Source organism: Falco punctatus, assembly GCF_963210335.1.
Source record: "Falco punctatus genome assembly, chromosome: Z".
Classification (NCBI taxonomy): Eukaryota; Metazoa; Chordata; class Aves; order Falconiformes; family Falconidae; genus Falco; species Falco punctatus.
This window is the reverse complement of record NC_137586.1, coordinates 32,162,705-32,186,642: the sequence shown is the minus strand read 5'-3', so window position 1 is coordinate 32,186,642 and position 23,938 is coordinate 32,162,705. Positions and strand designations below refer to the sequence as shown.

At 35.9% G+C, this 23,938-nt stretch overlaps 1 protein-coding gene across 20 annotated transcripts in view; it reads left to right on the top strand.

Moving 5' to 3' along the window:
* Positions 1 to 23,938, top strand: part of PTPRD (protein tyrosine phosphatase receptor type D) — a 467,311-nt gene that overhangs the window by 394,389 nt on the left and 48,984 nt on the right. For all 20 annotated transcript variants that reach the window (XM_080372008.1, XM_080372009.1, XM_080372005.1 and 17 more), the window contains 2 exons: positions 9,991 to 10,114; positions 20,405 to 20,580. In XM_080372008.1, coding sequence (XP_080228134.1) covers positions 9,991 to 10,114; positions 20,405 to 20,580 — 300 coding nt within the window. The remainder of the gene's footprint in view (positions 1 to 9,990; positions 10,115 to 20,404; positions 20,581 to 23,938) is intronic.

The following is a 23,938-nucleotide window of genomic DNA, read 5'->3' as shown; positions in this document are numbered from 1 at the left end:
TCATTTTCAAGAGATAAAGGTGTAACATGCAGCCGGAAACCACCAACCTTTATTGATAGTAATGAAGTCCTCCATTTAACTCCTATTGAAAGAAACAAAGATTTTTCATCAGTTACCACTGATAGTTTTTTGGGTTTTGTTCGTAATGTCCTTTCCTTTTTGGGATTAAATTATTTTATTTTTATTTTTATGGAGTTTCTTACTTTGCATGGATAAAAATCTTCAAAAATAGCCTGATAATACACAACAACTGTTACGACAACTTTGTGATACCATAAAATAAGATATATATGTACAGTTTCCTGGTGAACACTGACTTCTCATCCAGCTTATAGAACTTCTTTCAGGAAATTAACTCCATTTCAAGAACACGTTTTAATTATTTTTAGCATATCTTACTTTAATTACCATTTCAAAATAATTACTTGTTTCACAACTCAAACACATCTTTTCATATTATATGCATCCTTTGCAGCTCTTCAGGAGTATTTGAATACTTGTTCCTGTTCCATCCTTGCTCCTGTTCCATCCACTGCCTTTTGTTCAGAATTTCTGATCGAAACTGCCTATGTTTTATCTTCTCCATTTGGAAGAATATCACTTCCTTCCCTGTTCCAGCTTTCTCTTCAGACAGGCAGAAACCTCCCCTTCTCTTCACCACTTCCAAAAGAAAGAAAAAATTGTTCTTTCACAGAAGGCACACATCGACATGCTGTCTCTTCTGCTGATTTACTTACACACAGTGGCATCATTTTCTATGAAACTGATTTCCTTGCACCCTCCTAGGGAAGCTGAAGGAAAACTTCTTTGTAGACCTGTTTAACGCAGTATTCTCCATTCTTCTGGCAAATAGCTTCCCAAATGGGTTTTTATGGTGTTGGGTTTTTGGTGCTTGGTTGGTTTGGTTTGTGTTTGGTTTTTTTTTTTTTTTTTTTTTTTTTTTTTATGAGAACATGTTCCTTTTTGTGCTGTGTGAAATCTAATAGAGAAACAATCTGAAATTATTATTGAAGACATTATAAGTCTAAACTGCATCCCTCTGCACTCTGGTTCAAAAGGAATACCCAGGGTAGTGTGGCAAGTTGGGAAAGTATTGCAAAAATGTAAAGAGTAATATGCACAGAATAAACTATATATTCGGGGTGGGGGATGGGGAGCAGGTGGAGAAGAAAGGAAAAAAAGTAGGACTCCTGCATTGTTATGATGTGGTAAAGGGAGTGTATTCTCCAGGGAAGACTGTCTTCCAGCTGTGTAATGTTTTCTAAGCTTTGATGTCATTGAGTGGAGGAGATCCTACTTCTAGAAGTCTTCAGAAACTAGTTCTGTGTCTTCTTAGTATTTCTTAGTGGCTTCTTCAGGGCTTCTCCTACCCCAGCTTTCACAGGGGATGATCATGAGAACAGTTATTATATCCCCTCTCCTTTATGAACTGTCATTATACTTCTCTCACAACTTTACCTTGGATACCAGATTTCATGGGAGAACAGAGGCTAAGCCTTTAAAGATTATGACTATTGCAAGATTTAAATAAACTTATAATTCACCTATTGGATAAAGTGGCTTTGTAGTTTTAGCATAGATAGTGCTATGTCCTCTTCTCAATAAAGTTAATTTCTACTTCAAAATATTTTTTTCAAAATACTTCATTAATTATTATTAGCTTGGAATCCCCAAGCCTTAGGGAGATGTTGTTTTACCTTGTTAGCATGGCATATCCTTTATGTCACATAGTTCTTTTGTACTCTTTAATTTAAAGGCAGGGTTCTTAGCCCTAGCTGATTATTATGAAGCTTTTGCTGACTTGGGCAGTTTCAGTGGGATTTTTATGTAATGCAAGGGTCCATATGGACTTGACAGCTGCTAAGCAGAAAGCCATATTCATAAGTGACTGACCTTTTATTGTATCTCCTTCTTAACTCACGTTTCAGCATTTAACAATAAAAAGTGGTCACAGAGATAGATGTATCAGAGCTGTGTCTGCCTACTTTATGTAATACACTGGATGTATTTGTAAAATTGTTTCCTCTGATAATGTAGAACAGAAAGTCTGTTCCTTCAAAGCAGATTCCTGGGTCTTATGTAAAATAGTTTCACATTTATTATCTGAGATCTGTAGTATAGCTTCACATCCTTAAGGAGAAAGATTCAGTTTCATACCATTATTTTTTGTGAGAACCTGTCACTGCACCACAAAAATTACACTCCCAGCTTCTATGTGTTACAGTGTGATTTACTGTCTATGTGTGTGTGCACCAGTTAACTAATGTTATGCGAAGTTGTATATAATTTTACTGGTTTTCCTCATCAGGCTTCTTTCTGTAAATTACAGCCAGTCTTTTGCTTTAACACTGAGTATTAGACAAGATGAAGATGCATTTTGACTGTGTGCCACACTGCTGTACTACTACAAGTTTTATTGTAGCTTTTCAGTATCATTGGGTAGGATTTGTGATAAGAAGACAATATACTGAATATAGTACATTTATCTTTTTGTATCTCAAGCTGCAACAAGATAAACAGTGGACACTAAACCACAATAAATTTTATATAGTAGAAGCACATACAAAACTTATTATTGATATAAAACACTTTAAAAGTCCATGAAGAACAGACGACCTACTGATTTAATCTGTACCAAAGAAATGGCTGCACTTTACTGGCATACCATTACAGATAATAGTGACTCATATGTAAAAATCAATTTCTTCTCAGCAAAAATGTGTTTTCTATTCTTTTTCTTTACAATAGTTTCCACTTTCTAATATTATAAACATCATGTATTAGTATTCTGTAACTTTACTTTTGTAGGATGTGCTCCATTTGTGGAGAAACAATTAGTGCACTCAGTGAACTATGAGAAGTTGTTTGTCTTCTTAGTAGCACTTATGCTGTAGCATTCACCTAGTTTATTTGGTGCTTAGTTCCACCAAAGGTTGTGTCTGAGCCAGCGGGATAGTTATGCTAGGGAATTTTAAAGACAATGCAGGAATCCGAAGTGGCAGTAGTCAAGATTTATAGTACCATATTATCTCCTTCTTTTGTGCTGTGAGTGCTTCCTTGGGATAAAAGCATTTGTTTATGCTTATATAATTAAGACAATATTCTGATAAAAGAAAGCTAGTGTTAACATATTAGAATGCTGTGTTTTGGTCTGATATCTAATGCCATTTTGCCAAGGAATTCCACAGAGACAGTTTAAATAGTCAAGTACTGTAATAAAAGTCAGTTTTATTTTGTCCAACTGAAAGCAGTGTAGGAAGAGAAAAGTAGTCCATTTCTTACAGCAAGAATTATTCAAGGATAGACTGTGTAGGTCATTATTGGTAAAACTGAGTTTTTTGGGAGGCTCTTTGTAAGATTAATTTACAATATTTTTTTGGGGGGGTATGGAGGGCAATGGAGGAATCAGTTATGAATTTTACTCCTTTACTCCTTTCACAAAAAAAAAATAATAATGTTGCCAGTGCTTTAAAAATACTTTGAAAATTTAAAGAAACACCATTGCCTCATAGGAGGCAATTCCAAAGTTTAGTGTTTCAGAGCTGCTGTATTTTATGTAATATATAAAACAAAACAACAGGATGCTTTAGTCACAAAAAATATTTAAAATAAACAAAGCATTTTACTACTCAGGTATTCTTCTGCTCCTGATATTTATTTGCTACCTGAAGTTGAGTGCTTTCAACACAAAATTATTTCCACCACAACTGGTTTTTGGTATCACATACAAAGTTTAATTGCAGATGGGGAGTAAGCAAATTGTGTTTAAGACCAGAGGCAAAGAAACATGGAACAGTGGGATTGGTTCTTAAAAAGTTAGGTTTTCTAAAGATTTTTATGTAATAGAGACTCTTCTTCAAAGGTGTTCAAAGAATGGTTGTTTTCCTCCTTAAGTGTACTTTAGTTATATGCATATATAGCTTGTTTAATTCCACTGGCATCAGATTTTACATGATCTCATTTGGTCATAGGAATATTAGCTTGACATTGCAGAGAAAATACTTTTGTTCTTGAGAACAGTTTGGCAAAAGCCTTAGTTGTATTTCTAGCTACTCTTGAAAAACTTTCCTTTGAGATTCAACAGGAAATGTCTCATCTGTGCATTTTTAACTGTTTTTAGGGCCATGCAAAATTGTATTTGAGTTCCAAAGACTATTTAGTTAGCAAAAAATGAGGGTTATTCCCCCCCATATCTCTTGAAAATGGCAGCCTTTACAGCATGGTGTAAAAAGCTCTGCCTTAATTAGAAAATTTAATTCCATTTGGCAAATTTCCATGATCATGTATTAATGTTCATGCATCTAGCATTCATATTTTGGTAATGTAGTATGTAAATCTCATTCTATTAGTAAGTTTCCTGCATAATATGATAGCAACCTATTATAGATTCATGAGCTATGATAGGAACTTTTCATTGCAGTTGCTGACATTGGTAAAAGCGGGTCAAACTGTTCAATTTTATGGGTAGCTGACTATCTTGTCCAGTTTTACAGTCTATTTGCATTGACATCCTCTAAAATTTGGGGGGTTTCATTCTTCTTTCTCTGCCTGGTCTTAGGTTGTTGCTCTATGACTCAGTGATTTTTCATGATTTAATTTGCAGCCTCAAACACAGCACCTACAGTGCTGAGAGTCTCTTTACAGGACATGCTACCTTCCCCATCTGGGCTTGTGAAACCTATGCAGTAACTCACAATCCGTTTAACCCCACCTAGTAACTTTAAGTTAGTAAGTACCCCACAGCCACTTGCTCGCTTGTCCTCCACCACCCCCCACCACCACCAAGAGGGATGAGGAGGAGAGTCGGAAAAGGGAGTGTATAATTCGAGGGTTGAGATAAGAACAATTTAATAGGTAAAGAAAAAGCCACACACACAAGCAGAAAGAAACAAGGAATTCACTCACCACTTCCCACGGGCAGGCGGGTGCTCAGCCATCCCCAGGAAAGCCGGGCTCCATCACACGTAATGGTTACTTGGGAAGACAAATGCCATAATGCCAAATGTGCCCTCTTCCTTCTTTTTCCCCCAGTTTATATACTCAGCATGACATCCCATGGTATGGAATATCCCTTTGGCCAGCTTGGGTCACCTCTCCTGGCTGTGTCCCGTCCCAATTTCCTGTGTCTCCCAGCCCTCTGGCTGGCAGGGCCTGAGAAACTGAGAAGTCCTTGACTAGGTATAAACATTACACAACAATAACCAAAAACATCCATGTGCTATCAACATTGTTCTCACACCAAATCTAAAACACAGCACTGCACCAGAGACTGGGAAGAAAACTAAGCCTGTCCCAGCTGAAAACATGACACACATAAGGACACAGACCTGATAGCTTTTAATTTGCTGGCATAGTGACCCGTAGTAGAGCTCTGATTCAGGACAGGCAAGCATATGTCAGCTTACACCAGGAAGGATGGCATTTTGTCATAATTATTCCTTCCTCAATACTGTACCAGGATATACTCCTGGAAGTCTTACAATCACAGCAGGGAATATTTGCCTCTTGTTTAAGCAGTATAAAGGAAATCTTCACAATGAGCAGGTACAGAGGTTACTGGAAGGGGGTTTGAAATTCTTCTGGAAACACATTTTGGTTACTATGATTCGTAGTCAAAGAACTAATTTTTATGGATGATGCATTGTACTAGCAAATATTACTCAAGTCTTTTCCCATTAACAGATCAGACTTTTTTCCACATCCAACCATTTAGAACACAATAGCTGAAAGATAAGTCAAAGCATGGGAGGGCAATAACAGTATTACAGATATCTTTATTTCTTTTGCACAAAGCACCCATACTACACAGTTATGCTATGAAGAAATCCAGTTCTTTGTTAATGACAGCTTTATTGAAGGCAGGCTTTCAGAATGAATATACTAGAAATCCTATTAAAGTGCCATCCATTAAACCATTAAAGCACTCATTAAAACTGTTAGTACAGACTTGTTATTCATGAGTTATTGGTCTTTCACACTTTTGAAATGTGTCTGCCAATACCACTCTACTCTTTGTTCCAGTGTGGCTATTAAGTCTGAGGAAATATAATTAACTTTCTTTTGACAAAACAGCGCTTTGTGGGAGGATAGTAAGGCCACAAAGTGGTTCAGATTGGTGAGAAAAACAGTAAAGATTAAAGTTCAGTCCATTTGCCTGGTTTTGACATAATTTATGTTAACTATGTCTGCATGTGGGCCTAAATATTAATCACTGAATTACACCATCTGGCCATACATCATACAAATAAGTGAATTAGGAATATAGTATGCTGCTATGATGATCATATCCTCATCTACTTCTACAAATAGGTGACAGAGAAAGCTGATGTTTGATTTTTTTCTTGGTATTTAAAGACAACTTTAGATCACTTAAACAGTAAGGAATGAGAAGGGGAAGAGTAATAACAAACAGCTGAAGTTAAGCTTTAAATGTAAAGTATTCTTAATAGTCTATAAATTCACATTAACAATAGGTGTAATATAGAACTGAAGCTCTTTCTCATAGTGGGTAAGGATCTACTTAGTCCCTAATTTTCTAAGCGCTTTTTTACTTTTCCAAGTATATGCAAAAATGCATCTTAAACTTTCTGTTTGCAAGTAGTTATAATTATGCATAGATTGTTTATGGGCTATTTTAATTTGTATACATCTTTTTTTATTATTTATAAGGTAAAGCCCAAGTCCTGTAGTCCAGACTCAAAATTAGTAGCATGTTAGTCAGCCAGTTTATTCTGTTATTTTCCGGTTTTCTTGTCATATGTGAAGAGGTATATGTGACATCTTATACTGTGAATTCATTTCCAGATGTTTGTACACTGTAGGTAAAAACCTAAAAGATCACACCCAGTGTCTCCTTCAGTATGTATCTAAAACAATGTAGGGCAGTGTTGCCTCAATATGGGGCACTGGGCTGCTCTTTAGTTAACATGTTTGCGTATATGCCTCAAAAATTTCTGACTAGGTAGTCACAGACAGTGCAGATATGCTTTATTCCTGGTCAAATAATTGATTTTATTTAATAATTTATTTAGCGTATAATGCACTAATATATTGAGAACATCTTCTGTTTATTTTGAGATTACTATGTTTATGTTCTAAATTATTACTAGAAATCTGAGCTGAATTCATACTAATTACTTTCGAAAATACTGAAAATTTGACCTGCAAACATCTTTCATAAGTTACCTTATTCACCTCCATTCGCTAAAAAAAGTAAGAGGGGATATTCTTTGCTGAGAAGTCGTTATGTAAATTTGATTGCTTTCCAACCCATATGATGTAGATGAATTGCTTGCTGGTCAGATGATAAAGATGTATATTACATATGACACTCCTCTTCCCAGTGCTGATGGAAATGTGGTCCAGATTCTTTCTTTTCACCTTAGATTAAATAAATAGCACTTAACAGTAAAGGTAAAAATGTTTGTGTTTTTAAATGAAACAAACAGTGCTTGCCTGCTTCAAAATTCTATCGGCCTTCCATTTCAGAGGATGGGAGAACATTACTGTGATGAAACTAAACTGTAAGAAAATGGAAGAAAAATGTTACAAAGTAAAACCACTTGCTTTATTGGTAATTAGGAATTTAACTATGTAATAAAAAAAGTAATGCTTTGGCTGGAGAGGGACCAAGCCCTAATATTGGAAGGATCAGGTTATTATGTTTATACTTAAGCACAGCACAGGAATGATATGTACTTTTGCAGGTGGCAGAATACCAATTGGGTGCTAGTTTGTTGTTTATATATATAAGAAGAAAACACAATCAGGCTTGAAAAAAAGTCATCAACAGTTTTGTAAAACTTTCAGTATCTAGTCTTTTAAATTACTAGCTTAGAAATAACACGATATTAATACTATTAACATACTAAGATATGTTAAACTTAGTCCCACAAATTGCTAAGATGATGAACACAAATACTGCTTTTTTAAAAGAACAAAAGTTTTGGAGGGCAGAATTTATGTGGAAATTAAAAGAAATCAGATTCATTCAGAGCTGAAAACCATTTGAGAACACCTTTTGAACTGTTAGTAACACACACAGTGATAGAAGTCAAGGGAATAACATCAAAACCACAAGAAACATTTTCATGGCCTTCATCATGCTTCCAAGCATTTCATTTATTCTTCATTCCTCTAAAAAGTCCCATCTCATTTCCTCTTGAGGGAGGAGCTGCCACGCACTCTGCCTCAGCTACTGTAGGAAAAGCAGTATGCAAATGGTGAGCCAAAACCTGAACCATCACACTCCTTTGCTCAGGAGATCGCTGCTAGGTTATGCAGGAGAACTCTTCAGTCCCAGCTCCAGAGGACTCTAATGAAAGTTAGAAATAGTCAGGAAAATTAGTCAGTAACTGTTACAGAAGTTAATTGAGTCTAGGGTATTAGTAAAAAGATAAGCTAGTGGGACTTGGTTTCCTAAACAGGAATGCTGGGGTATTCTAAGACATCTCTATCAGGCAGCCAAGAAAAGTGAGTATCTTTAGAATGATCTCAAGAAAGAAACAGTCATTCTCTGAATGTTACATAAATAAATTTTATAACACATGTAAAAATATGTAAGCATGAAGCAGTTTTCTGACTGGCCAAATAGTAATTATTAATCTAAGGGATAGATCCTTACAGCTCACACTAATTAATTTTGCAGATGTTCATTGTCTAATAAATCCTACTGTAATAGATTACAGGTCATATTTCATTTCCATTAAAGTGGACTCACAGCTGTTGTAGCCCTGGGAGGAGTTGGTAGAAGTGGTGTAGAAGTGATGGCTTGATGCAGTAGGGGCAGTATGGAGTTTCCAGCTTGTGTTTTGTGGCTGGACTACTCACGGAAAGTGAACATAGTGTCGGTGAACTGCCTCATTTAGGCTTATCTGTGTGTTTTGTTGGTTTTTTTTTTTGTTTTGTTTTGTTTTTTTTATAATATACAGCAACCTTGCATAGGGAGCTGCTGATTTTTACCGGCATTAAGCAAAGGGCATGAGTCACAAAACATAGTTGCATATATGTGTTGTTGAAACAGTTTTAACGTCTCTAATGTTACAGCCAGGGAAAGTAAAACAATATGTGATTAATTGTGGGTTCTCAGTATGAGATGACCTTTCATGCAGCCACTGCTGTAGCAGGCATAAGCAAGTACCATCTGTTATGTATTTTGTATTTACCCAACTGTATGTATACCTCAGCCATAGAGGTAGAAATAAGTAGTAGAGTCTGGAGTCTTCTTACTGGTGAAGGATGAAGGAGTGTGTGACAAGCTTCAGTAACTCCATCCTGTAACATGAAGAAAGCAGGAAATAAGCAGTGATTCTAGGAACATATAGTTATGTGTATAGATCAGAGATCATTAAAATTTCAAATATGCCTGAATTGGACTCTCATTTATGACTCAAGGAGATAAAAAATAGAATCTCTTCATGTTGTATCTGGATGATATGCAGTTGCTTCCCTGAGCCACACTAGTATCATGTGTTGGCCTGGCATCAAAGTGAAAGAAGAGAAACAACATTATTTTTCTTCTGGAAAACTTTTTCAGGACCATTTGGAGTTTATTTAGTTAACAGGGTGCTGAATTGTTTGAACATGTGCACTTAGTAATAGAGAAAGACAACATTATTTATTCCCCTTCGTCCCAGTCTTTTTGAGATTTCTGACAGTTCTTTCATTCTCTGTTATGCTGGAACCTGTCACTTGCCAAACTGAAAAGATAAAAGATGGATAGCATACCCTTGCCTTTCTGAAGAGAAAGCCTTAGATTTGAAAAGTTTATGGTTTAAATTCCTGATGGACATTTCAGATGCATAAATACAAAATGCTTTATGTAATATGATATATGTCACAATGTGTCCCAAAGTAATAATTCTCTGTCAAAAGCAAAATATTTCAAGAGTAAACAATGGGATCATATGATTTGTAATCAATATAAATACAACAAGTAAGTAGTCCTTAGCTAAAAGTTTCCTCGTACTTTCTTCTCTTTCTCTTTTGAAGTCTATTGATCCTGGTCAGCAGTTCACATGGGAACACTCTAACCTGGAAGTAAACAAACCAAAGAATAGATATGCAAATGTAATTGCATATGACCATTCTCGCGTTCTACTGTCAGCAATAGAAGGTAAGGAGAGTTTTAAACTTAAACTAATTAAATCCTTGCATCTAGTACGTATTTACCTACAGATACCTTTCCATAGTACTATAAAGAAGTGTTAATAAAAGTACTTCCAGTGAATTTCTATAATGACAATCCTTTTCGGATGTTCTTTCTCAGTAATTCATTATGAAAATGCCTTAAAACTGACACAGGTTCACATGTAGCACTGAATGCATTGAGTTCCTGTGTGTATGCCAATGTGTTATTTAAAGTAAATTATTTTTACTGTTTACTTATACTAACTCTAAAAACAAATATAGCAATAACCATGCATGAATCGACAGCTTTGTTAATGAATGACATTATCAGCATATCTGTTTATTGAGTTTCAGTTGCCAAATCCTTAATGTGGGAGAAAAAATAAGTTCAACTTCATGTTCTCAGGGAGAATTTTGAGAACATTGTGTTAAAACTTCAGTTTTTTCCTTTTCCATTTACTATCGGAATGTTAAACAAGAGTATTTAAACAAATGCCCATATGCAGACACTGTTGGAACCACAGTATTCCACTGCCAAAACATTGGCAGAGCGGTATAATGAGAACTCTTCATTACATTTTTTTTGGCAAAAAGCTTTCCAAAAAATTAAACATCTTAGACTTCTAACTTAAGCGAACTGTCCAATGTGATCAGCCCTGTGTATTGTGTCTCTTTTGCCAAGGGCTAAAGCAATGGGAAGTATTGGTTTTCACTCAGAGGATTCCTTTTCCTACCAGTTCTGCCTTACCATTCATCTGCTTCCTAGGATGAAGACAGATTTTCAGTTTATTCTGTACTGTTGACAGTCAGGTATTAATGATGGCCAGAATATAATCAATTATAATTTAAGCAAAACAATTTAAGTGACAATAAAAATTGTCTTTAGCAACTCTGACAGGGCTTCAATATCATACATAAGATGTAGGGAACTGTATTCAAGGTCATAACTATTTCAGTCTTAACATTCTAAACTGCAAAATGTTTTCATTTACTATTATAAACAGGTTCTTATCTTTGGCTACTCCAGACTGAAGACACTGGCTACAGGAAGGACGATATTTATAGGTGTAATCTATTTTCATATTAGCTGCTTGCAGAATAAAAAGGCAATCCTACTGTTTGAAGTTTAGATCTTCCATTATTTATTGCAGCTGCATACTGTGGGCTTTGATAACATAGATAAGAGCTTCTCAAATGTATTAGAAAATGTAAATGATTGCCTTGAAGAATTTGCATGTGATAATCTGCTAATGTTTATTCCACCTCTGAAGCTCATACAGCAGTTCTGACAAAACTTTTTGTAGCATTGCTTAGAATTTTTCACATTACCTTGTAGAAGAACATAGCCATATAGAATGGTTGAACTAGCTATCTCAGCATTGAAGAGAGGTTATTTTAATTAGCCTTATATGTAATGTAATTCAAGAAGAATACCCCTTTCTGTGACAGTGGACCAGACAAGAGAACTAAATTCATGGTCAGGAAAGTCCAGGAACAGCAATTGGACAGCTGTTCTGAATTGTTATGTAAAGTTCTTTGGAACAAAATGTGTAGCTCAGAAATAAGTCTGTATTACAGAAGACTCAAGATTTTCATAGGATTTGTTTGGAGAAAGAGTTGTGTAATTGGGGGAAGCAGGAGAGGAAATAATCTAGTTGCAAGTAAATGTATTTGTTAATTTATAAGTTAGACATCTCGGCTTAAAAAGTTCTTCCAGGTTGCCCTTCATGTAAATGACCCATGAAATTTGGTTCCATTACAGAAAGTGAACACATTCAGAGAATGGGAAGAAAAATTAAGAGGCAAAACAGAAAACAACAGTCACGGGAATCAAATTACACAGTATATTAGACTACTTCTTTAAAATATAAGATAATAAAAATATGAAAAAGGTATACATTGTACCTGTAGGAAAGGACTAAGTATTTTAAGGAGCATGGACAACATGCTGTTAAACTGTGGTTTGATTCCCATTTTTAAGCAGGAAATACTAACTACAATGACGCTAAAAATTCTAACCCTAAAGTAGTCAGTGTCATTAAAAAAATAAAAATATTACAGCCCTTTGAAATACCAGTGTTAGGTCTAATGCCACAAATGGGATTTTGACCTATCCGACGATTTGCCTGGTTTTAAGTATTTTCGCAGTGTTCAGTTTATTGTGAAAAAAAGCAACATAAATCAAATATTAAATGCTTTTTTATTTTATGATGATTTGTCTTGAAAACAGTTGTAAATCATTATTTCTTTATCCTGTTAAGTATTTTCCCCCCTGGGATGTTACATGATTGTGTTTCTGAAATTCTGTGTGTGTACCTTCATAAGTACAATACACTGGGCATGGCATTTGGTAATAAATGCTTCTCTTTCAAGTTTTATGTAATATTCCTACAATGAAAATATGCACTCTGCCTAGCAGTTTAATGAGTTGACAGCTGTGTTTGTTTTCTTGCTACCACAGAAATCAATACTTTGAATATCGTTTAAAAAAAACTAAAATTCTCCTTTACCTATAATTCTATACAAGTTGATGAGGATGTAAATTTGGACTACATTACATTTTGTTACAGCTATATGTAGAATATTTGGTTGGATTTTACATACAGGGCTTATCTGGTATTCTTTGACAGCCATAAGAAGACTGATGTTGTCAGTGAGTTTTGAACAGTAACTGTGCTCTTTCTAAGACACAGAGCGCCATTCTGGACCTAGTCACCTGATCCCTTTTAAGAGCCAAATATATATGAACAAGAAACTAAGCTTCTGCCAAACTAATCCTACACTGGTGATCACTTTGCCTCTTGATGTGTTGCACAAATGTGGAACGCTGTTAATGGTCTACTCTAGAGTGGGGAGCCAGGTCGCTTTTGTTCAGTTGCCCCTCTCTGACTATAGCCAATATGAATTGATTCATAGAAATTCTTCAGAAGCATGTAGTAGAAATTTGAAATTACTTCTTTCCACCCTCTGATTACATAAAGTTGTTAAAAATTACATTATCCTTGGAACACAATGTTTAGTAACACTTTCAAAGTGTTTATTTTAGTAACTTTTACAACTCCTGTTAGATGTGCCAACCTGGTTTTGAATCCCCACTACATTCCTGGCCTCTGTAATTGTATATAGCATGGACTTCCACAATATAAATTCCTCACTTTGTAAGAAGTACTCTTTATGTTATTAAACTCACCATTGTGTTATTTTTATTACATTAGATGTTCCTTTGGAAGGAAAATTGAGATTAGATGTGGTAATTTGAATTTCCACTTGAAGGGAAACACTATTTTGCAAAATTTTGTTCCCATGTTCTTGAACTCTCGTTGCTCATGTTGTGCTGTCTTTGGATGTGTCTGAGAGGGACATTTGGAATTTCACAGTATAATGAAAGAATGTTATAACGTGGTGCAGTTTATCATATGCGTCTACATGGTATTGAAAGCAGAATTTACCAATTAAAAGAGAAATGTATCAAGTTAAAACATCTAGGTCTGCAATCTTAATCCTCTAAGAAGTAAATAAAATACTGGGGAAAAAATGATTAAAAATTCTACATTGTAAAAAGTCTTTTCTGTTCTTTTAGGAGACATCCAAGACTAAAAGTCTGCCATATGTAGCATGGATTTGCATAATGCTAGTGTTAAAAAAAAAAAAAAAAAAGATATATATATATTATATTTCAGCAGTGTAACTTTTGTCTGATGGGAAATTTAGTAGCTAATATTCTTGTTTATCTGATTGCCAGTTACTGGTCTATTATCATTGAGTATGTAGGCCATCATCTTTAGATTTGAAAAGTATTCTAATCAGTATAAATTCTTTAACAGTCATGGACTGTACAAATTATGTGTGCTCTCTAGTTGCGTTGCAATCTGCTAACAGTATACAGTTACACACTTAGAGTAATTGTATGCCCTGTCCCCCTGCAAGCCTGGACTGCCTTAAAAACAACAGAAGTGTTTCAGTGATGAGGGCGATAGGGTACAGAAATATCAGTGAAGTAGACTTCATGGTGTAGAAGTCTCTATGAAGTAGACTTCATATAGTAGACTTCATGGTGGCTGTCTCAACGCCACAAAGAAGTTGTAGGGGTATCATTTTGGCCTATGGATCTACCATGCTGTTACAGATGTAACATAACAACAAAAATGATGTAATTCTTGATACCCTTGAAATCAGCTCAGAACAATACTGTCTTTATCCTGTATACGTATCTACACTGTCCATTGGGGAAAGCTTCAGCAAAACATCAGTGGCATTGCTCTTGAATAGGTAATAAAGGTTTGGCACATCACAATTTCCTGTGCACTGTCATATTGAAACTGTTTTTTTCAGGAATAGTCAAACCAGAAATCAATCATTTCATATTAGTAGAGGCACTCATCAACCCCTTTTAGTGCATCCTTTAGAGATATACATTAGTATTTCTATGCAAAAAAAGACTCCGTTGATAGATAGCTTTGATGTTACTCAGTCTCAAAGAGTTGGAGAATCACTGTATGACATTTCAGACAGCTGTAATCAGAGAATGATGACTTCATGTTGGATTCCGATATCACTTTGAACTATCATGTAACATACTGCGATGTTGGTGCATTGTGACCAGTGTTCTGGCACAATGCTGTTATCAGCGTCTCTGAGGAACTGCACTGAATAATGTTTACTTTCATTCTGTACCTTTTCTTAATACCAGCCAACTTCTAAAGCAAAAAAAAAAAAAAAAAAAAAAAAAAATCCCAACCTTCGTTTCTTCTTCCTAAGAGAACTCCTCCTCTTTCCCAGCCCCCTTTTTCTGCTACCCACCTTCAAGTTTCCCATTTTGCCTGCAGATATATGGCTCTTAGTTCTTAGTTTACATCTGTAATTTCACCTTTATTAGATTTTTTTCAACTTTTCCTTTCAAAACTTTGTCTTCTGTCCTCTGCACAGTCCCTTTCTTTGTCCTGCTTAATTCTGCATCTTCTGCCCATCTCTTTTGACATTGCCTTCTTTCCATAATTCTCTATAATTCAGCATTTCACTCTGAGATATCTTTCATCTTTTCCCTCTTCATCAGACTCTCCTAGTCCTAACAGTCCATCGACAATCCAGCAACCTGTAGGTGGTTTTTTTCTGTCTTTTTTTTTTTTACCTTCTTATCTTACATTGTTAGGGTCATATGTAGTGGATTTTCCTCAGTCTTTGTAAAAAAGGTTTCATTTTACAAACGTTCATTACTACAATATCTTCATTGATCTTGTGCTACTTCATTTTTCAGTTAGTTTGTACAGTACAATTTGTGCTTAGACCATTTGAATTTGATAAAATCCTTAAATATATAGATTTTATGTTACAATAACTTCCACATAAACAGTTTCTACTGGCACCTAGTAGCTGCCTTAGTTCATTTTTGCTCTGACGTAGTTCAAAACATCAGTCATTGATTTAAACCAATAGTACAGCTTCATCAGCATTCTGAGTTCATCACTGCATTTCCAACTTGTTTACAAGCATGACGGAATTTAATCCTATTACTACACACTCTTTTTGTGACTAACAGCACATCTCTTAGGGAAGCAGCACAGAAACAAAGGTTTATGGTTTAATTTGTTTTAAATAGAAAAGCTGTTCAGTACTTAGCCTTTGTAAAGGTTTGAAATAATTTCATGATTTGATTTGAGTTTGTGAATAAAATGTGAAGTCTAATTAAAAGTGTTTAAGATTATAACTGTCTTCAGGAAATCAAGAGAATAATTCTGAGGTCTATGCTATTAGCCTTGTGGATCTGAGTCTATGTTGCAGCAAGCTGTACTCTCATCACAGTTCATGAGTAGTCTCAGCATATATCAGAAGCTATAGAGTTATTTTTCTTTAATCTTTTGCACTTTAATTGTGGTATTGGCTAATCTTGTTTCATTGCTTATTCACTCTTACTCTGTAAAATCTGGATTGCTTTGTGTTCTTGCAATATTTTAAAATGAGATGTCTTTTATGCTCAACTACTCATCTGATTCTTCACCCATTGTGCTCAATTCCTGCCTGGCAGAATAAGGAGACTGCAGTCTTTGGTCATTCATGACCATAGCTGAAAAGGCTACGAGAAAATAGTGATGGCAGAATTCCAGTCTGGAAGCTTAATCTTTAGCTGACTTTTTGTGGTGAAACTGTTTATCTCTTCATGAAACTTGTAAAAGTCATGTTATGCTGCATGGATTAACCTGAATTTACACTTCAGGTACGCCATCCTAAATCTGCAGTAAACCCCACTGATGCCAACAGGCTTAGTTAAAGTTCATATGAATATTACTGAAGACAGAATTTCATTTCTTTGTCCCCTTCTTGACCCGTCTTTTTACAGAACAACTGACGTAACTATTAAGCCCAAATTTAAGTAGTGATGGCAATTGCTGCTGTGCTTGTGGGTATGTTGCCTTCAAGCTATGGCAGCTAACAAAGGTTTGTAGAATTTCATTGTACTGCAATCAAACTAGTTGTCATTTGATTGTTTTTGCACTATTAGACTTGACAGAGGATTGTGCAGCTTTCTCAGCTCAGAATGAGGTTGTGGCCAGGAAAACCACTGGAGAAAGTGACATTTTAATATTTAGATTTATTTGCCTTTGATAATTCTTTCTGCTTGGTCAGTGTAGATATTTGCAGATGTTCGGGCTTTGGGTATGTTATTTTTAAACTGCACACAATTCATTAGGCCTCTTGCGATAAGGCACCTCCCCTAGACAGCTTTAAGTTTATGCGCTGTGGGGACATAGCTGATGAAAAAAACTGGTATGGCAAAGTGCAAGGTGGAAAGTAAGAATGGGAAAATAGTAATACAGAATACAAAAGGATTTTGGAACAGGATGTGAAACTGAGGTCATGCGTGAAAACAGTGATGAAAAGAGACTCAGTGTGAGAAATGGATATGATACTTGAAGGGACTATGAGACTGGATGGAGAACAAAGAAAACACCTAATGGATGGATACTTTAGGTGAGAGAGACAATGGAGGTGACCACTGTGAATCCTTTTGTTCTCTTGATCTCAGTAGAGATAAAACCCTATAGAGCACTGTATTCTGCTAGAGATAAACCCTTGATGAAAAGGTCTCGATGCAATTTTTTGGAGTAGCACCTAGTTTTTCCCAAAACGACATTACTTAAGTCAATAACAGTTGCTTCGGTCTGTGGTAAATGGACTTCCCTGTCCACATCCCAGCCACATCCTTTTCAAGTGCAGTGAGGCTGATTTGCCTTGTAAAAGTTGTTTTTGTTTTTTTTTTTTGTTTTGTTTTTGTTTTTTTCTGGCTAAAGAATATACAAGATATGTTGTGTCCTCTTGATAAAAAACAAATGGAGGAATAGAGTGGAAATTACCATTTTAACCTAGCTGGGAAGAAATCCTCTTTGCAAATATTAGTAATTAGTAGTTCTTTCTTACTTGCATCTGTGATCAAGTAAGGTATAACCTGGAAGCTTTTCTTCATTGTAATTTAAAGAATTAGAATGTATTTAATTTAAAATTTATTTATTTTAATATGATTTATCAATAAACTTTATACAAGTAAGTAGAAAGATTATTTACAATTTTAGTCATTCTGGATTTTTTTTTACATCAGGTACTAGGATTGTCTGCTAACATTTTTAAAGATCATTCTTCAGTGCACAGTTTGCAATATTTCTCGTGCTTAATTTTCATGCTGAGTTTGTGCAGTATCAGCTCCAGAGGACAGCTTTCCCAAAAGATCATTTAACCACTTTACAAAGAGTTGTTTTTCTTTTTCATTTTTTTCCTCAGGCTTTTATTTATAACATATGTTTCAAAGTGTGATACCAGTCATCATAATATAATTCTAATTTATGCAGAAAACGTTTCTTTACCAGCTTTCTCAGTTCCTTTGGTAATAACACCCAGTTGGTGTAGATTTCTCTTGTTGGCTTCATTTTTCTTTCTCATCATTTTTGTGCAAAAATGTTTTATTATCTTGATAAAGGAAGAAAATACAGCATTATGCCTAGCAGTTGTATTTTCTAAGTCATTAATTCCAATAAGAAGTGTCATGTAAAAAATTTCAAGTCTACAAGAATGAGGCTTTTGAATTCCAATATCTGCCTTTCATGAAGGGAAAACATCCTTTTCAGCTATTGACTATGCAGGTTTTAAAGTGTTTATTTTATTTTATTTTTCTTCCAGAAGAGACTTTCTTTCACCTCTAATCATAGTCAAGCAATATTCCTGTGTCCATCCATGCATCTTGCCCGAGGAGTGTCATTTGCTACCTCTTTTTTGCCCCTGAAGTTACAAATTCTTTCTTTCCTCAAAATATTTTGGCATTTTTTTCCTCTAATTGTACAGAAAGTCAAATCAAGTTAAAATTTGTGTTTAAATATAATTTGAACATAGAGCTAAGAAAATCTATTGAGCTTTCTTGGGCATAAAGGCAAAAGTTTATGCCAGACTACAGCTGCACTAACCCATATGCTGAGTCATTTCCAGATTAGATTGGTTCTTAACTAGTGTCACAGTTAATCAGTGTGTTTGTTCATGACGTAAGTACGTGGTGGAATGAAACACTAAGCTTACCCAGAGTGAGTGTAGAAACTCTTCAAATTGTGGCTAAAATCAAGCAAACAAACAAAAAAATGTAAAGATGTCCCTCTATTTTCCATTTGAATTCAAATTATTTTGAAAAGACAGGAGTATGCAGCCTCAGTAATTCCTGGTTTGGGATCGCTAGCAGGAGATGATACATCAGAATGGTTTTGGAGGTTCAGGATGGGATGGAAAACTTGAGAAACATTTTTTAGAACATATTTGAAAATGTATTATGTTTCATAGCCAAAAAAATTCAACTCTGTTTCTTTGTGGAGTGAAATTAGCCACAGCTTTAGAATAAGCCAGGGAGCCTGTATCACCTTACTCTCTTGAAAATGTTTGTGGAACCTACAACGTGGGGTTGTAGACTTGGGCATGGCAGATTGGCTGTGTTAACATAAATCATTCATTTCTGCTCAAAGAAGTAACTTCTGTTAATTACTTTAACAGATCTTTTATATCATTTTATTATGATACAGTCTGTATTTAAGCTAACTCTTCTGGGGAATGCTTGCATGTTTAACACTCTAGTGGGAAACACTGCTTTGCCATCCCACCAGCACTGAGATCTCACATAGGTATCTTTTTCTTCTTCAAGTTATCAGCTAAAAAAAACAGCAGTGACATAAAAAGTGATGCCTGCCATGCTTTATCTTCCAATATGCACATAGCCTGAGTTAAAAGCTGGGCACTGCACCGCTGAATCCAGAAGGGATGGGACTGAGACAGATATGTCCATGTTTAGCCCTTTCTGTGAACATAGCTACCTTAGTAGTCCAGACTGGTAACATGATCTTCACTACAGCCAGCACTCGTCCTTGACCTTGGCAGCATGTTATGGTCCAATTCTTGCTAGAAGAAATGACACTGCATACCCTCAGTTAAATAGATTCCAGTTAGGAGCTGGCTCCCTTCCATGTGGCTTACAGCATGGACATGTGTCCAGTAGACACACCGAAGGTCCCTCTGTAAGTCTTGTCCAAAATACCTGACCCTTGAGCAATTGACATTTTTGGTCCAATGTGCCCACAGGTCTTGGATTCCATCTTCTTTTTGTGCATTCATTTTTTATTCAGACTTGCAGAGGCCTTTATTTCATGCACACACCATTTAGCAAATTCCACTGTTTCTTAAAGCTGACTTACAGAATGTCTTTTCCTAAAATAAAGCTTATAGTTAGCTTCCCATTTAATGGAAAAAACAAACGAGGCAGCAATATTAATAGTTTTAACAATGTTCTGTATTAAAAACAAACAAACAAACAAACAAAAAAAACCACAACAAAAAACCGCAGTGAGCTCAACAAGAGCGTTAAATGGGTTCTACTCACAGCATCCGATGGAGCAGCTTCCCTGTCTGGCCCAGGCAGAGGCTGCCATACCAGTGGGTGACCGCAGGCAGTGTCACAACAGCTCTTAAATGCTGCTGCTTCCACTCCCAGGTCTATCCATCTGCTACAGATTTTCAGGCTTCTTTATACTTCCTTATCAGACTAAGCCCTTTGTTTCAAAAGAATGGTTATTCCCAGAGAAGCCATCATACCCCTCGGCTCCAGAAATGGCATACGTTCACTTGCAAGTACCCATGTTCTGCTTGACATGCAACAAGCTAAGATTAACTGATCCAGCTGTGTCACAGGATTTTATAGCCCTTGTACAATAGGACAGCACAGAAATGCTGCCCCGCTTTTTTACTCCTCTCATTGCAGGCATACCAGGCAGTGACTACATCAATGCCAACTACATAGATGGATACAGAAAGCAGAATGCTTATATAGCAACACAAGGAGCGCTGCCGGAAACCTTCGGTGACTTCTGGAGAATGATGTGGGAGCAACGGGGTGCAACTGTTGTCATGATGACGAAACTAGAAGAGAGGTCAAGGGTAAGGAAAGCAAATAAAATATTAATTATACTGTACCTGAGTAATCACATGTTTTTTTCTTTCCTGCATATATGTTTGTCTGCCTCCTGTATATGCACAAGAACTGATTTTTTTTTTCAAGGTTGCCACCACTTAGAAGTGTTTATACTATGAAAATCACTTACATAGGAATATTAGTTCCTCTGTGAACCAAGTCACACTACTTGTTTTGTTGGGTTTCTGTACTCTGAAAAACTTGAAATCTCTTGATCCATAGTGATATTTTTATTTTTTTTTCCTGTTTCAATCATACTGAAAATATTAGGAGGTGATTGAAAATTCTGCTTCCTCTGTAGTATCAAGAATATCCTGTTATGAGGAAGGTAATGTATCTCAACAGCATTCAGTTTTTGGTTTTATGTGGTATAGATTAAACATTACTTAAGATCAGTGAGCATTCGGATTTGGTAAAGAAACGAAAATATTTTTTAGCATGCAGTGGGTGCTAGGGAAACTCTGCAACAGCGTGTGCAGTAATAGAATACAAAATTCTCTGAAGTATTTCAAATTCAGTTTTACAGAGTAAAGTAAAATTGGGAAAGTTAAGGACTAAAACATAAGGATGCTATTCTAATAACAGTAAATAAAAGATGTGCTATATGTGAAGGAAATCAAAAGCAATATTTTTTTGTTATATAATAAGGAAAGCAATGGAAAGAGTAGTAACAGACTTACGTGAGGATTTACTATCAGGTCTGCATTTGATGGCATTCATCAGTTCTAATTGTGAATGTTATTGGGGGTGGGGAGGTCAGTGAAAAAAAAAAAAATAAAGGAGAAACATGGTGAGGAAAGAAAAGGGAAAAACCCTCCTCAGTGGCTATTCAGAAAGAGTATGTCCAGCCCTCAGTGCCCTCTCCAATAAAGCAGGTGGTTCGCCCACCATACTTTTTGCACAGTAACTCTTATTTTACATCAAGATGCAGTCAAACTCCTCATGGGTTGTTCCTGCTTATGATATGTTAGCACTGCTGGCGGCAGACATCAACTGGTGAAAGTGCTGTACAGCTGGTTCATTACTGAGCTTTCTGCAGACACATTGATGAGTCCTGTACTGTAAAACAGAAGGTACAACCAAATGTAAAAATCAGGAAAGGGGAGAAAGAAGGGGTGATTCTAACATCAGTGGCAACTGCTTCACTTGGGAACCTGCTGTAACAACAGTGCTGGGGTTTTGCAAGTACTGTCCAGGAGCTGAATAACAAGACTGCCACAGGCATTCTGTGGTACGCTGTCCTGGGAGCTTGTGCGAAGGGTGGGGAGCTGCAAGTGGGAGGCAGGCTGCAGAATTACAGCTGAAAGACCCTTAGTAATACGAAAAACTAAGGTACTTAAGGCGCTGTGCAAAAAATGCCATACAGAAGATCGAGAACATGATCATCCAGAAAAGCTTTGTAGTCAGTAAAAAGTATCTTATGGAAGTAACTGGAGAATAGTTGATATTTCAGTAACTCATAGATGAGTTCCATTACAAAATGAATTATTTTTTTGCCTGTGCAAGCTTGGAACAGGAGGGAATGCACCATAAAGCCTGAGGTGCTTAATGCTGTACTGTGTTTGCATTGATTTGTATTTTTTTCATGTGCTTGGATACATAAAATTGCAATGATCACATAATTTGTTGAACCTCTTGCAAACAGTCATCCCCTTCTGGAGGCTTATCAAACTACATTTATATACATACTTATTTATTCTTTCACCATTCCATCACTTCTTAAAAATAATTAGGTTTTTTGCAGTTCAAGCAATGTATAGCATTCTAATTATAGGATCACTTTGCACATGTAAATTCAGCCTACATTAACACCATTGCCTGTGTGTACCTGATGGCAATTAGTACACAGCAGAGGGTAATTTTATCAGAAATTTTCATTTTATCTTCACTACACAGGCCTTGTCTGTTCTAGGCAATGACAGTTGTTTGCAATTAAGTAAATTAAATTTTGGCCATTTCTTCACTAATTACTTCTTATAGAATAAAGTTGCTGCTAAATAGCATCAGTGCTAAGAAAAAATCTGATCCTAATAAGCAGCCCGTTGCAGGAGGTGTATATAAATACTTGAGAGTTTATCTTAATACTGCAGGCCACAGACAGCCACCGTCTAGAAAGATGTTTTGATGTAACTAAATGGAATTCTACTCATTCTTTCCAGTAATTGCTTAGCAGAGTTTTAAGCTAACTCTAGCCTGTGCTGACTGCACCCTGAAAAAACACTGATCAGAATAGTAATCACCTCCAGAAGTGATTAGCATTCAGCAGCAAGACATTCCCTGAGTGTAATGAGAGACCAGACAATCTAGTCAATGGATTGTGTGTGCGTTCAATGCCTATGTTTGCGTATTTTTTTGTGCATAATTTAGCTCATTCTGTGTTCATAGGTCAAGGGAGTTTGATGCACTCAATGCAGAGCATAAGAGACCAGCTATTGAGTACGTAATTCAGCTCAAATCTTAGTCTCTGCAACTCTATGAATATGGCGTATCAGTTACCTCATCAATATCTAATCATATATCAGTTACCTAATACAATATCTACATGTAATGTAATTAATGTTATTGATGATGAGGCAGCAGTGGGAATCCCTGTGTGAGAAAAGAATATGATGGCAACATTTCATCATTTTTATCTCATGCTATCATTTTAAATAGCATATCCTTATAGCAGGAGACCAAGTGAAATTTCAAACATGAAATACAAGCACAGTTACATACCATTAGAGGTGAAGATCTTTGCTAATTTTGTTTCTCTTTTTCCTTTGATTCCGTTTTGATTACTTTTGTGTCTTGGTAGCCTAATCATTATTCCTGCTGCAAGGCATGATCATTTCTCTCTGGGACTTCATCTACTTTCCATCTCCATGTCATCATTTCTGTTTAGCTTGCATTTTTCATTATGTAGTCCTGCAGCTTGATATCAGCCTTTTTAACCTGGACTGCACAGATAAAGATGAGGATGTTAATTGCATCTGCAGAAACAGAGTTGCTTCATTAGCATGTGTTAGATGTCTGACTAACTTCAGCTTTGAGAATGTACATATTTTACAGCTGAGCACATCAAATGAAGATGTTACAGTGAATTCATTATTCATTTGTTTGCCTAAAAGGAAGCTGCAGGAAAATAGAAGTTCTTTCACTTACAACCTTTCACACTTTGTTGGTTTCATATGAAATGTCATCACCTGAATCTCACTTGACCAAAACCAGACTAGAGAGAGAAAGTCAGTCCCATCATTCAGCCACCATGCACATATTTTATATCAAAAAATATTACAGACACTGGCAGTGTGTGGAACAGTGTTGGTAGCTTATTTGTCCCAT